Below are 15,702 nucleotides of genomic sequence, written 5' to 3' on the forward strand. Positions count from 1 at the left end.
ACACACACACACAAGTATACAACGAACATCTTTCAGTTTCCGTCTACTAAATACAAGGTTTTGGTCGGCCCGAGGCTATAGTAGAAGACAACTACCCAAGTTGTCACGCAGTGGGTCTGAACCCGGGACCATGTACATTGGAGATGCATTGTTTAATACAGTTAGTATTCGTGATTAGACACAATATCATCCTAAATCCTATCTACGTTTATATGTAGTGAAAAATTAAGTCCATCTCATACATATTATTGTTTCATTTTGATGCAAACCATATGATAGAAGTCTATTGTTTGCTTATATACAACATGCAGATATATAATCAAATAGTGTTATATACAAAATGAAAATGAAGCGAAAGAAGCTGCTATGTAGATATTTATTAGTAATGAAATCTTTTTATTACTTATGTTGAAAAGAAAAACACTTGAAGCATATTTATTGTTGTTAAAACAATGAAATATTAATTCTTAGCAAACGCTAGCAAAGCATGCAACAGATGAATAAGTGAAATTGACAGTAGAGAGCCAGAAGATGAAATATTGCAAGGCAGCTATTAACAGGGTGTTCATTTAATATTAAAAATAAAAACATTGACAGATGAATGAAGTATATTAATTGAGTACAAAAGAGAATGAAACATAAGCTATAGTAATACGAGCGAATACTGCTACTGAAAAGTTTCCAACACAAAGCATTGTCAGAAACTTAAAGAGGCATAAAACAAAATATTATTAGTAATAAAGAAGCAGGAAGAAAACAACCACTATTAATGATGATAAATGTGTAAAAAAAATAAAGCCATTAAAATTGAATATTTTTGAATAGCAAATGAAGTTGCTGGGATATTCGAACATGCAATGTTTGCCAATATAAATTCCAATCAGAGATCACTTGTGTTCGTGCATGTGCTACCGGAAGTCCATAACAAACATTTACTTTTAAATAACATTGGAGACATGCGTGCGCGCGCGCGTGTGTAACTAATCAGAGCCACTGATCTGTATAGGAAAAAAACAAATGTTTTATATATACCAACCAACAACCACACCACAAACTACTTACAATGTATAGATTGTATAAGTACCAACCAGAAACCTAATAACAAACCTAAATGCCGTGAGATTGCGTCAGAAGATAAGTATAATATTACCAAGTAATATTATACCAAGTATTCAGTTAACGAATCAAATATAAGAGCCTAACCAGAACGACTGACCTATTGTATATTTCCATTAATATCTCCATATCAGCCCACGTGATAGAGAAAAAATATTAATGATCTTAAAATGCATAGATTGTATAGATACCAACCAGGAACCTTACCACAAAGCTAAATGCCATGAAATTACGTCAGAAGGTAAGTGTAATATTACTATGTATCAAGTTAACTAATCAAATGGCACCTAACCAGATCGACTGACTAATATGGAAAAAAATGTCAACCATGAACCTCGCCACGAACCAGAACGACTGACTAATATGGGGAAAACAAAAAATCAATTTATGTAAATAACATCGCCAATTACTTCACTTATCTAATTAGTGTCATTTATACTTGAGTTACCAACCTGATTGACGTTAAAAGAGGTGAATAGGATTTAATAGCATTGCTAACACGGTAGGACACCGCATTGATTTATAAAGCATTTAATATACTTTGTAGTTTATTATGGTGACGTAACTTGACTTATCAGACTTGTCATACATAGTTGCAAGATAATCAAATAGCCATTGCCACGATTCGAACCTACATTGTAGATTTGGTTCTACTATGCATTTACTGTCTAATAAGTGCAGCATGGCTGAGTAGTTAAGAAGGTTGTTTTGTAATCACGGTGTTCTGAATTTGATCCCATTGCAAGGTATCTTATACAAATATCTTTTCTTGTGTCCCCAATTTGATCCAGGTTTTGTAAATGAGACTGGGTCATCCAAAACTGTGTGGAATCCTGTAAGATAAATTATACGTGTAATTCAAAGTCCAGCCTTGTTGCAAAATGTCAAATTTTAATTCTGCCAGAGGATAATTACATTAAGGATACTTGTATCCCAGGAATACTCCGACATGTATATGGTAATTGAATGAGGGTATTTGATCAAACAAATGAATAGTCATTGTCAAACCTGATAGATCTAATTATTTTATGGTAATTGAATGAGGATATTTGTCAAATCTGATAAATTCAATTATCTTCTCATCATGCAAGATATATCGACGTATTTCTCACAGTCAAATTTATTACAGGGCTCACATTATATTTTAAAGAATGCAACATTAAGAAGGTCGCCCATATTTATAAAACCCTAGAATTACACAAACAAATGCAACACCATTTGAAGTACTAGTCCCTTACTTACTGGCTACGTCGCTAAGTGCTTCTAATAAATTCAAATGAAATGAGACCAACTGAATACATCTTTCTTGTCTGTGCTGTAGCTCCACATCGAGATTTATGAGAATGACGTGGACAAACGGCAGAATAAAGGCTTTACAACCAACACCTGCATGACAGTTTCTATCAATTAAGGCTCTGGAAATCCCGAGGGATACCAAAGCCTTACTAAAAGTCACTTACCGTAAGTGCTGCGCAGTGGGACTGAATCGAAACCAAAGTGGCTAGGAAACAAACTTCATAACCTAAGAGATGGACGAACAGACGGAGAAATGGTCTGATGAAAAACCAAATATAAAATGAATTAAGAGTGTTTACGCTACATATTAAAAATACAAACAAGTCAAATCAAAACAATATAAATATTTAGGAAGTAAATATATAACATACACAACAACAGTTACCTTTACCAAATAATTTACTCTCTTTACCTCCTGAAACTTATACAGCTTAGAATCAAATTTTTCAAATTCTCTCTCCAATTTCTCTTCACTTTGCTACTTTGCCTGGAAGCTAATGCTAATATTTATAATAGAATGACAAAGAAAATAGTTACATTGATGATATCATAAAAATGGCACAAATATAATACAACTAGGTTAGCTATGGAACGTTATGGCGCTGCTTATTTAGCATCGCTGATTCAATTCTTACTTCTTTCACATCAGACATTTTAATGTTTCTCTCGTTCTCTCGTTTCTGCCACCTCTCTCTCTCTCTCTCTCTCTCTCTCTCTCTCTCTGTTTATATCTTTAATCATATATCGCTAGGTGTATAAGGAGAAGGAAAGTGTTTATATGAATCATGTTTAATCAACAAATTGTAAAGTTTCCTTCTCTCCCTCGCTGACTTCTCTTCGGCCCTTTCTCTGTTTGTCTATACCTCTATCTGTTTGTGTATACTTCTGAATGTGTGAGATTGTGCATATTTGTATATGTGTATGTCTTTGTGTATATAAATATGTGCGTACGTGCATGTGTGTGTGTGTGTGTGTGGCCCCTCAGCGTCGCCAGCTTCTGCAGTAGTGGTTCGAGAGTCAATACGTACAGAAGCGACGAGAGGGGGAATCCCTGACGGACCGAACGTGCAATGTCGAAGGGTCTTGATAGATGCCCATTGACGCGAACTACCGAACGGATGCCTCTGTACAAGGCAGCCATCCAGCCGCGGAAAACGGGACCGAAGCCGGCCGCTATGAGGACAGCCTCCAAGTATTGATGGTCTACCCTATCGAAAGCCTTCGATTGATCCAAATTGATCAGGGTCCCACCCATGCCAGGTTCCTTAACTACCTTGTCTACGATGTAGCGCATCAGATGGAGGTTGTCATGGAGAGACAAAAAGACAGCCTCCGTTTTTATTGTTGTTTAACTTGAGAAGAAGCACTTTATATCTAAATTGCCAAAAGACGTTCCGATTGCAAATTGTAGTGATTCAGTTGTTTCATAATTTTCTTCTGGAAACCAAGAAGTACTTAGGCTCTGATCGCTACATATCTCTACAGATTCTCCACAGAATTCAGATAAAATCTACATTACAGTGCCACACACATATCCTGGATGATACAATTACTAATTACTATACATATACAAACTTCCCAGATCACACACACATGTTATCCAGCTTATTAACAATAACATATTCAACAGATATTTTGTCGTTTCTTCTAATGATGCAACAACTGCCTCCATTCACCGAACTTCTGCAGATATAATTTCAGGTGCATCCCACTTATATCTCTCTCCTCTTTCTGTCACCCTAACTATATAGCATTCACCTCCCATATCCTACACTAAATATTTCACCCACTTCTCAGAACTGTAATATCTCTAATTCACTCCCCACTTGAATTTTTCATGCAGACGACTTGGAAATGTTCAAACTAAACATCAACCACACCATTTTGCAAGAGCCTGCGAAGATCAAGTGCACTACACCTACCTCTGCTTGTTTTACTACATTATAAAAGGTAAAACAGAGAGGTACTCGCATACTTATTACATTTATACCTTTATTATGACTCCTCCCACCACCTGGAGACATGCAGACGACTTGGAAATGTTCAAACTAAACTAGTCTGCAAGAGCCTGTGAAGATCAAGTGTATTACACCGGTCTCTGTCTCTTTTTCAAAATTATAAATGAAAAATAGAGACGTATTCGCTTACTTATTACATTTATAATACCTATATTGTGACTCCCTGCCTGGAGACATGCATTTAAGAGATGTCGTATAACACGTCAGATTCACGCTTGAAAACTGAACATTGAAATAGGAAAATTTTATAAGAAGATTATCTCCATTAATTAAAGAGTACACTCCGAATGGATCAATAAAATAAAGAAATTGTTTCGAAAACTGCATTCACCAAACTTAAATGAAATTAACAGTGTTTCGGGTTTTAATAGGCTAAAACGTGTCTTTCACATTTTGCTACATTTTTCTTTGTTAGAAATACAAAATATTTGTATGAAAGGGAGGAGCACGATTGGGGACTGCCATTCTTTAATTCTTGATATGTGTAAGTTGTCATCACACAGCTATATTATAAATAACTACAATCCATGAATGGTAGCTGAGTATATATAATAGATGTATTGAATGGTATATGCTATGCAAAGTGTTTTGGTCTGAAATAATTTGCATAATATAAAAATAAAATAAGGGAAGTAAATCAACTAAGGCATTGGCATGAATTCAGGTAAATGACATACATGAAAACATTTTGTTTTTCAAGTACCTGAAAGGTCGCACTTGGCTGGAAGAAGAAAATAAAAACCTACAGTTAACTATTAGCAACTAACAAAGAAAAATAGGAGACACGTTTATTTGCAGACAAGGAGACAGTTATAGATCATTGGACGCTTGGTTTATACAGAAATAAATATATTTCCTTCTTTCGTTATGATAACGAAAGGTTATAGCGATGTAACATGGCAAGATGAAAGATCATGAATAGTGGTAAGATGAGAAGGAAAGTGGTTTGCCAAAGTAACGTTTGTATAGCAATATGAAGATCGCACAGGAGGTCTGGTGAGACAAAAGACCATGACAAGTAATGTGGCAAAACAATGAGCTGCAGTGGGTGACATTATGCAAAGTATTTGGTGATAGAAAGGGCAACCAATCATTAAAAACATACTAAAAAACAGAACGTATAATATTTTTTCTTCAGTCACATTTTCCTGGACAAACACATTAGAGTAATGAGGACTCTTTAAACTTAAGGATTCAAGGCAACCTCACACCTGTCGAAGCCATAATAAAACCTTGTCAGTTTACTCTGTAAAGTCGTTAGTAAACAAGCTGAGGATGTGCTGGTACCATGATAAAATGTGCCCTGTAGTCTCTGTATTGTAATTATTAGAAAAAGGTATCTAGTAGTAGAAACCAAGCCCAAATCATTTAGGAGGATAGTATCTCTAAACATGGACTGATTTAGATTGTGACGACTCATCCAAACCTTGCCAGCATGAAAAGCAAAGATAAAAGAATAATGATTTAAAGACAACGTTTCAAATATATTCTAATAGTGGTGTGATTGCAGAGGAATGTCTACAATCATGAATCAAACCAGTGTGTTAGTTTGTGAAGTACATGTCTTGCCCAACGATACTTACCTATAATGAGATTTTGTGGCATTCATCATGATTGCAAGTAATGGGTGAGAAATACTGTTACAATCAAGAATCAAAATCAAGAAACAAATTAAGTTTGTGAGTAGCTTTATTTCATTCTATATTTTGAACCAATAGTCATACACCGATCATCATAAAGAAACTCATCAAGATCTATAAAATGAATTCTTTAGTATTATAGTTTCCTATTTATATTTAGACTACCAATATATTCGTTTGATACACTTTTATTAGATTTCTAAAGTATCTTTTATTCCAAAAATGACATTTCTAGACATAAATTACATTACAAGATGTTCCATCTAAAAAGGTTCCAAGGGGGAATCAAGCGTCACATGATCTTTTACAGCAACCACTTGCAAGGGTAGAGGGGGAAGATAAGGCAGTTGATAGATCATTATATGAATACATATTTCTGTTCCAACCTGAATCTGTAAAATAAAAGTAAACACTTGAAATAATTATCTAAGATTTAACGTTACAGTTTACAATTTTACAAATGAAAATTTAAATGATTGTGCGCGCGCAAATTTAACTGATTATGCGCGCGCAAAATTTAACTAATTGTGTCTGTGCGTGTGTGTGAGTGTGCGTCCGAGTGTGTGTGTGTGTGTGTGTGTGTGTGTGTGTGTGTGTGTGTGTGTGTGTGTGTGTGTGTGTGTGCGTGCGTGTGTGTTCAGTACTTTCCGTATGTGCTATCTATTATGGTCTTGGTCCAACCAAAGTCTTGTGAGTGGATTTAGCAGACGAAAACTATGTACAGGCACGGCTATGTGGTTTGCTTCAGAACCACCAGTATTTGAGTCCCGACCCATGCATGGAAATTTGGCGAAATGCTTTCCACTATAACCACAGGATCATGAAGCCACTATAGCCAGAGAATCATTGTAAGTGAGCCTGGTTCATGGAAACTGAAAGAAACCTATCGGATGTAGGAGAGTTTTGTGCATGTACGTATGCGTGCGCACATGTTTATGTGCGTGTGTGTGTATGTGCGTGCTTTTGTGTGTGTGTGTTTACATACCGGAAATTGCGTGGTACAATTAGTAACCCTCAGTTCATTTCTGTCAAAAAGCATCCTCTGGATTGAAACATGCATGTAAGTATGTATCTTTGTATGTATGTACGTATGCATTCCTACATATGTACTATGTATGTGTGTGTATATAATATATATAAGTACATTTAACAAAAATTCTATCAAATGACGTGTGTATAAACAAATGTATTGAAACAAATACGGAAACCAATCACAGTTTAATTATCAAGAGCTTCTAAATATACAATGTTTTGGGTGTTCTTTAATTGGTGTATACATGAAAAGACTTGGGGACTTCTAGCTCGCGAACATCCTACATATAATTTCCCATGAGTGAAGCAAGATTGAGATGTGCTTATTGACATAGCGAAACTAAGTTTCACTGAGAAATGGAATCGTTTAAATTCAAGGGGAAGGTCATATGGGATTAACGGGATCCGTGGAATGAAGACATCCTCACCCTTATAGATCCCAGTCATTATTGTTGCCTCTAGGACTTGGGGTAGCATTGCTTTCACCACCAGTCTGGTAGCATTGCACAGACAAGGCGACTCCAGATTCCTGAGCAGCATGATTGGGGCCCCATTTTTATGTGTTAACTTGTGAGGTAGCATCCCAAACTCAGTTGGAAAAACTATACCCTGGTCCTGATCAATGACAGTGTCGAGGAAACTGAAAGACTGTTCTTGTCCGGGCTACAGCTGCAAGAGATATCAGTGATTTTGTTTACAGCATCATTACGTGGAGCTAAGATGGCTCGCTCACAGAGCCATTAGCTGTTTGTAAAGTTTTGTGCAATGTTTGGGAGCACATGCATTATGAGATCATTGGCAGTTGGTACCATCTCACCACAGGCTTTCTGCCCCCCACCCCCACCCCGAATTTGGATATTTCTGAATGAAATTTTCTACGATGTTTTATGTCATGCAGATTCCGAATATACAAAATTTAGGGAGAATAAGTGTTTTAGGAGGGGGTGAGGAGGATTTCCGGAAAATTCACCGGAGACCACTTCAATTCGTCTTAACTTTCAGGAGAATGGATATTTTTTTAATGAAATTGTCTACAAATATACCTCGGACTATGCTCACTTTATATTTATAGAATGTAGCATTAAGAAAGTCATCCATATCTATAAACCCTTAAAATTACTCAAACAATTGTAATGCCATTTGCAATGCTAGTCCTTTAATTACAGGTTACTTTGCTAAGGACTTTTAATGAATTGCAGAAAACTGAGACCAATTGAATCCATCTTCTTTGTTTGTGCTGCAGACCTACAGTCAGATTTCTGAGAATGGAACTGACAGACTGCAAAATAAATGCTCTATAACCAACACCTACATGACAGGAAGATTTGATGGCTGCCAAAGTCTTGATAGAAAACAGTTGCCCTAAGTGTTGCCCAGTGGAACTAAACCGAAAGTCAGGTGTTTGGGAAGAAAGCATCTTAACCACAGAGCCGGACGGACAGACAAACGGAGGAATGGATGGATGAAAAACCAGATGTAAAATGAATGAAGAAAAGACTGTTAAGGCTGCAAAAGTAAAAATTAAAATAAGACAAGTCAACCAAATATAAATAATTATGGAATAAATATATAACATACATAACAACAATTACCTTTACCAAATATTGTACTCCATTTACTATCTCGCATCTGTACAGCTTAGTTTCAAATTTTTCAAAGTTTCTCTTTACTTTGTCTTCAATTTGCTGCTTTACCTGAAAGCAAATGGTAATATTTACAATTTTATGCTTTCTCATTGATGTATCTATACGAACAGGTGACAACGTTTCCCTAAAAGAAATGGAAAAACTTTCAAAATACAAAGACCTGGAAATAGAGGTAACTCGAATGTGGAATCTAAAAACGGAAACAATTCCTATCATAGTAGGCGCATTAGGTATGATAAAAAAAATATTGAGACAAATACATAACAAAAACACCAGGACTTACAAATATATACAACATACAGAAAATTGCACTACTGGACACTGCACACATCCTACGCAAAACACTTTCAATACAGTAACCATAACAGCATCGCAGCAAACCACAGCACATACTCAAGGCACATAGAGCTGCGCTCGGTAGTGAAGTGGAAGCACGCTATAAAAATAAAACTACTGAATAATAATAATAATAATAATAATAATAATAATAATAATAATAATAATAATAATAAAACTAGAACAGCAACTAAAACTAGAACAGCAACGAACCATGATAAAACGATGGCAAGAAAAGCCCCTACATGGTAAATACTGGGCTAAACTAAATGCGAAAGAAATAGACAGAGAAAAATCCCAGCAATGGCTGAGAAGTTCAGGACTCAAAGCAGAGACTGAAGGATTTTTAATTGCTGCACAAGACCAAAGCCTCCCCACCAGAAATTACCAAAAGCACATAATGAAAAGAAATATAACAAGTAACTGTAGAATATGTGGAGATGGACAAGAAACAATAAATCATATTATCTCTGGCTGCCCAGTCCTGGCTAAGAAGGAATATATTCACAGACACGACAGAGCTGGGACCTATATACACTGGAAGCTATGCCAACACTATGGAATAACAACAGAAAAAAGATGGTATAAACACACGCCAGAAAAGGTCACAGAAAACGAGAAAGCAACCATACTCTGGTATATGCCAATACACAGAGAGAGAGAAATTAAGGCCAATAGACCAGATATAGTTGTCAAAGAGGATGAAGGAAAAAAATGCTTTCTAATTGATGTATCAATACCAGCAGATGACAACGTTTCCCTAAAAGAAATGGAAAAACTTTCAAAATACAAAGACCTGGAAATAGAGATAACTCGAATGTGGAATCTAAAAGCAGAAACAATTCCTATCATAGTAGGTGCCTTAGGTATAATAAAAAAATATTCAGACAAATACATAACAAAAACACCAGGACTTACAAATATATATAACATACAGAAAATTGCACTACTGGGTACTGCACACATCCTACGCAAAACACTTTCAATACAGTAACCATAAGAGCACCACAGCAAACCACAGCACATACCCAAGGCGCACAGAGCTGCGCTCGGTAGTGAAGTGAAAGCACGTTATAAAAATAAAACTACTGAACAATAATAATAATAATAATAATAATAATAATAATAATAATAATAATAATAATACTTTCTTTTATTGGCCACAAGGGCCGAACACAAAATAAATAGGGACAATACAATACAAGGGACAAGTGGGGGTGTTGAACAATGTCTCTATACAGCAAGTAACAAAAAGAAAATAACAAAACAATTTAACAATAAAAATTCCCCAAAAGGGGGAGTTCTTCACAGGGACAACAGTAGAACCCCACATAACTTGGTTATTCCGACCGCCACGAAAGTTCATTCCCGCAGGCCATCCTTGCCAAATACACCCACCTCTCAGCAAACTTACTCGGGCCGGAACTTCTCTTTCTACCCTCACTTTCCTTTTCAAGTAAAACTTGAAAAGTCGATGAGGGCTTGGCCGAAGGGGTAAGTATCCGTCTTCAAACCTTTCGTCTCGTTTACCATACTTTAGTAGAAAGTGGGTTATACATCTTTAGATTGTATACCTGACTTTCTACTATAAAATTGAAGAAATAGACGGAACGCTGAACTCCAGACTAAACAACTCAAACAACATTTATTTAGGTGATAAACATACATATCTTTTAGTTATACATCTTTAGAGGTGAGAATAACGAGCTGTCAAGTATAAGACCGAAAGATATAGGGACAGCTTTTAAACACACGTCCATGCTCAATCGCTGGCCAGCGAGAAAGAGAATGAATTGAGCGGGAGACGCTTGCTTGTTTAATTTTACGCATGCGTAAGACTATGCATGCGCAGGCGTTACTACAATACTATCTCCTTCGCCATATCCACCAGTCAGAGGAAAATTGCCTTTCCTTCCCGGTCAAAGGAAGGCGGAGAGGCGATAATAGGATCCGTCCTACACGCGATAATAGCTGTTCGACAAAGCTCCACTAGTCAGTAATACACGGACACTGAACGAGTGCATGCAAGACAGTTTCATCATCCTGCGCACACCTCAGACATTCCCTTCATCAAATTGACATTGCCCCTCCAGGTGCATAGTATGCCAATGTTAGACGTTAACGTGATCGCAGATCAACGTGAAATGAAGTGTCTTGCTCAAGAATACAACGCATCGTTCAGTCCACAATCTCACTAAATCGGAATAAAACAGAAATAAAGAGAACAAAAACACAACAAAATGTTTTCTTTCTTTTAAAAGACGGAGTGGTCATATATGGCCTATCAATGCAAACCTAGGAAAATTAAACATGACTATTTACGATGAAATATAATTAATGAAAATAAAATTTTAAAAAGATCTCACCTTGTCGCACATGATTTGAATTTCATCGGTAGCAACTTTTGGAAGTGTCCATCCACCATGTATTATGTTTTCTACCATGATAAATCAGGAAAAGAGTCAGCAGATTCACTGATTAACAAGGAAGTAGCCTCAAGCCTGTTAGTGTAGTTCTCTATAAACTAGTGCGCAACGGCAGAGAAAAGTAACAAAAGGAAAAACCTACGGAAGCCGCTACAGGTAGAAATACGATATTTTCACCTTCAATGACTTTCCCGGTTCATTTATGATTTATTCTTTTATTCTCTTACTTCCTGCTGTAATTGAACTACGATTGTGCCTTGTCGGGTTTCGTCGATCAAATGGATCCCATATATATTTTTTCAGCCTAGTACTTAATTTATCAGTTCTTTAACTGAAGCACTGTTTCAGAATGCAAGAAACCAATACAGGTTGTGAACAGGTGTGGGGAGAAACAAAAAGACAGCAACACATACGCGCATACATAGATTTTAGACAAATGGATAGGTATAGGTATACGAAGGGCTTTCCATCAGTTTCTGTCTGCCAAATTCACTCACAAGGTATTGATTGACCCAGGGCTATACAAGAAGACACTTGCTCAAAATGTCGCATAATGGGATTGAACTGGAAACCACTTGGTTGCGAAAGGAACTTCCAATCTTTATTTCACCACCAACCTACCCACCCATTATTGCACTTAATGAACACACCGTATGGTTCAGACCGGTAATTCCTAGTGATAAAGATTTGAATAAAACATTTTACAAAATTTGACTCTTCGATTCAGTTTACAATTGTATGCATGTGTAATTTATATCTCTTTTACTCTTTTACTTGTTTCAGTCATTTGACTGCGGCCATGCTGGAGCACCGCCTTTAGTCGAGCAAATCGACCTCGGGACTTTTTCTTTGTAAGCCTAGTACTTATTCTATCGGTCTCTTTTTGCCTAACCGCTAAATGACGGGGACATAAACACACCAGCGTCGGTTGTCAAGCAATGCTGGGAGGACAAACACACACACACAAACACACACACACACACACACACACACACACATATATATATATATATATATATATATATATATATATATATATATATATATATATATATATATACATATATACGACGGACTTCTTTCAGTTTCCGTCTACCAAATCCACTCACAAGGCTTTGGTCGGCCCGAGGCTATAGTAGAAGACACTTGCCCAAGGTGCCACGCAGTGGGACTGAACCCGGAACCATGTGGTTGGTAAGCAAGCTACTTACCACACAGCCACTCAAGAGATAATATGTTTAACCTAAGGCCAGCCCCAACTGAGAAATATTATGGCCGAAGACGTTCCAACCGTACTCATTTAGTCTTTTCTAAAAGTAAAATATACCCCAGTCCACATTACCCTCGGTCTCTGTCTCTTTTCTCATGAAATAGTTAACGGTCCGAAAAAGAAATTGTTGAAAATTATTACTTGACGGTTCGATTCAGTTGTCGATGTACAATATGAACCAAAATTAATAAAGTTTAAAATTATAGTATGTAACAATACAAGTCAATACATATTATTTTAGATTGATACTAACAGAGATACCCGGCGTTGCCCGTGTTACAAGCAATTGAAGAATTAGACTTTTCTGTTATAATTTCTCTAATGAACTGGAATAACTATGATTCGATTTTCATCAAAATTGCAGATGAGGGTTCTTTCTCTCTTTACACACCCTAAAAAATTCTAATCATGACACATGCATCCCATACTACTGATCTTTATGCGCAGATTCCAAAATTCCAGTTTTATGGAACCTGTTAAAAGGATTTTGCTCCTGAAAAATGGAGGTCATGGAGAAGATACATGCCAAGTCACCACACAGTGGTACTGAACCCTGGACCATGTGTTTTGGAAGCAAGTTTCTTACCACACAGCCACACCTGCACTTATGTATATGTGTGTGTGTGTGTGTGTGTGTGTGTGTGTGTGTGTGTGTGTGTGTGTGTGTGTGTATGGGTGGATATATGTATGCATGTATATATGTATATATGTATATATATATATATGTGTGTACATATTACATCTACATCTATATATATACGTCTACACATATACATGTATACATATACATCTATATCTATATATATACATCTATACATATACATCTATATATATACATGTATATATATATATACATGTATGTATATATATATATATATATATATATATATATATATATATATATATATATATATATATATATATATATATATACATATCTATATATATATATACATTTGTGCAGATGACCCCATACACTTGCTGGCTTCCGGTATGCGGAATTCTTGACTGGTAGCACTTGCATGTGCAAGTTGTTTGCAAGACACATATATATGTATGTATATATATATGTAAATTGTAAATCCAAAAAATAACAACAAAACTACAAAGGATTCCGCGGTACACGTGTTTCAAGCTTTACATGTGTATAATATAATATAATATAACATGATATAATATGTGTATAATTTACAATATTATATTATGTTATATTATATTATATTATGCACATGTAAAGCTTGAAACACGTGTACCGCGGAATCCTTTGTAGTTTTGTTGTTATTTTTGGGATTTACAATTTATTCTTTCACCGCAACCACTAGCTGTAATACACAGGTGCTTACAATTGTTAAGTATTACCTCTAAATTTCAATTTACCTACGTATATATATATATGTATGTATGCCTGTATATATGTGAGATAATAGTTTCGCTTTAATAGTTTCTGTATTAAAGTGAAACTATTAAAGTGAAAATATCTGACATTACAATAGAGAGATGTTATTGTTTCATTTTTGACACGTAATGCTGAAATAGTGGAGGACATATGATAGTGCTCTGGGCTCGCAGGAGGCAAGAAGTTAAAATTTTTGGGGCCTATGACACTACATGGACCCTAAGTAAGGCATGTGTAAAATTTGAATGAAATCGGTTGTGTAGTTCTCAAGTTTTAGGGATTCACACAAACAGACGGACAGACAGACAGATAGACAGACAGACAAACATTCTCATCTTTACATATATATATATATGAATAACACTTAATCCAATTAAGAATAAATCATAATTACGTTCAATACTTGATTGGCTCCAAGAATGCAGAAATTACTTGCTAATTTGTTTCTGCCTTCATTTTCTACCCACGTATTTTTTTTTTTTTTTTTTTTTTACAATATTTGTAATTTATTAGTAAGAACATCACTTCAAGATGAGAATAGCGCTTTCCAAGTGAGCACATATCACTTCGAAATGAGATTTCAAAGCATATTTCACTTTAAACAAAACTTAAATTAATTCAACTCTTAAATGAGTCAATAGAAAAGTCTTTTCTGACACTTTTCTCTCCAGAATTTTTATAGGTGTATGAAACATTTGATTTCTAAGGTGGCGAGCTGGCAGAAACGTTAGCACGCCGGGCGAAATGCTTAGCAGTATTTCGTCTGTCTTTACGTTCTAAGTTCAAATTCCGCCGAGGTCGACTTTTCCTTTCATCCTTTCGGGGTCGACAAATTAAGTACCAGTTACGTATTGGGGTCGACCTAATCGACTGTCCCCTCCCCCAAAATTTCGGGTCTTGTGCCTAGAGTAGAAAAAAATATATGTACAGTTGTTTTGTATTCACAATATCAAATGAATTGCATATGGAACACATATACATTGCATATTCTCTCTACAATATAAAATAATTAAATTTATCAAATTTAGATCCATTTTTATGTAATCCAGTAAATTTTTAAGATGTGCAAACAAAACAAAATGTAAAACGGCTGTTTTTAAGTCACGGGAAAGCAGTAATGCAATGAACAATTTCACCTGTATTGATTCCTATAGAATTAGATGTGGATGAATGTCTGATGTCTGGCCTCGTTGCCTGGTTAATGAAAACTTACAATTAACGAAGTTAGTTCACGTTGTTGACATTACAAAAGATGTTATGATGTTTTGATATTATGATGTTATGATGTTTTGTTACAGCTACCCAGCGCGCGTCACCGAAAGCAGAGTTTGTAATCACTCGTCTACGTCTGTTTGTGTGTTTGCAAAATTACTGGAAAACGGCTGAACGAACTTTTACTAAATTCGGCAGAAATATTCATTGGGTGAGTGACTCGAAATAATGAAAATTCGGTTTGATTATCTTCAAACATATATAAGTACATACATGCTTCTTTTAGTTACTAATTAATGATTGAATACTAAATC

General features: G+C 35.8%; 1 protein-coding gene and 1 long non-coding RNA gene across 4 annotated transcripts in view; one reads left to right on the forward strand and one right to left on the reverse strand.

Annotated features, from left to right (window-relative positions):
* Window positions 1-15,702, forward strand: part of LOC149131674 (uncharacterized) — a 22,460-nt gene continuing 6,758 nt past the window's right edge. The window contains exons 1-2 of one of the 2 annotated variants that reach the window (XR_016237646.1): window positions 1-1,357; window positions 15,475-15,599. This is a non-coding gene — a long non-coding RNA (uncharacterized LOC149131674). The remainder of the gene's footprint in view (window positions 1,358-15,474; window positions 15,600-15,702) is intronic. The other variant, XR_016237647.1, reaches the window with a different exon arrangement.
* LOC106878863 (cystatin-A5) lies at window positions 6,102-11,701 on the reverse strand. 2 transcript variants are annotated; one of them, XM_014928204.3, is made up of 3 exons: window positions 11,451-11,701; window positions 8,681-8,796; window positions 6,102-6,462 (listed from the first exon to the last, which is right to left on the reverse strand). In XM_014928204.3, exons 1-3 carry the CDS (start codon window positions 11,526-11,528, stop codon window positions 6,429-6,431), a joined length of 228 nt encoding a protein of 75 aa, XP_014783690.1. In that variant the 5' UTR covers window positions 11,529-11,701; the 3' UTR covers window positions 6,102-6,428. The 2 variants fall into 2 exon arrangements, with proteins under 2 accessions (XP_014783690.1, XP_014783689.1); XM_014928203.3 differs by having other exon boundaries at window positions 8,695-8,796; window positions 11,451-11,658.

The sequence above is a fragment of the Octopus bimaculoides genome, chromosome 20, assembly GCF_046866305.1.
Source record: "Octopus bimaculoides isolate indiv1 chromosome 20, ASM4686630v1, whole genome shotgun sequence".
Taxonomy (NCBI): Eukaryota; Metazoa; Mollusca; class Cephalopoda; order Octopoda; family Octopodidae; genus Octopus; species Octopus bimaculoides.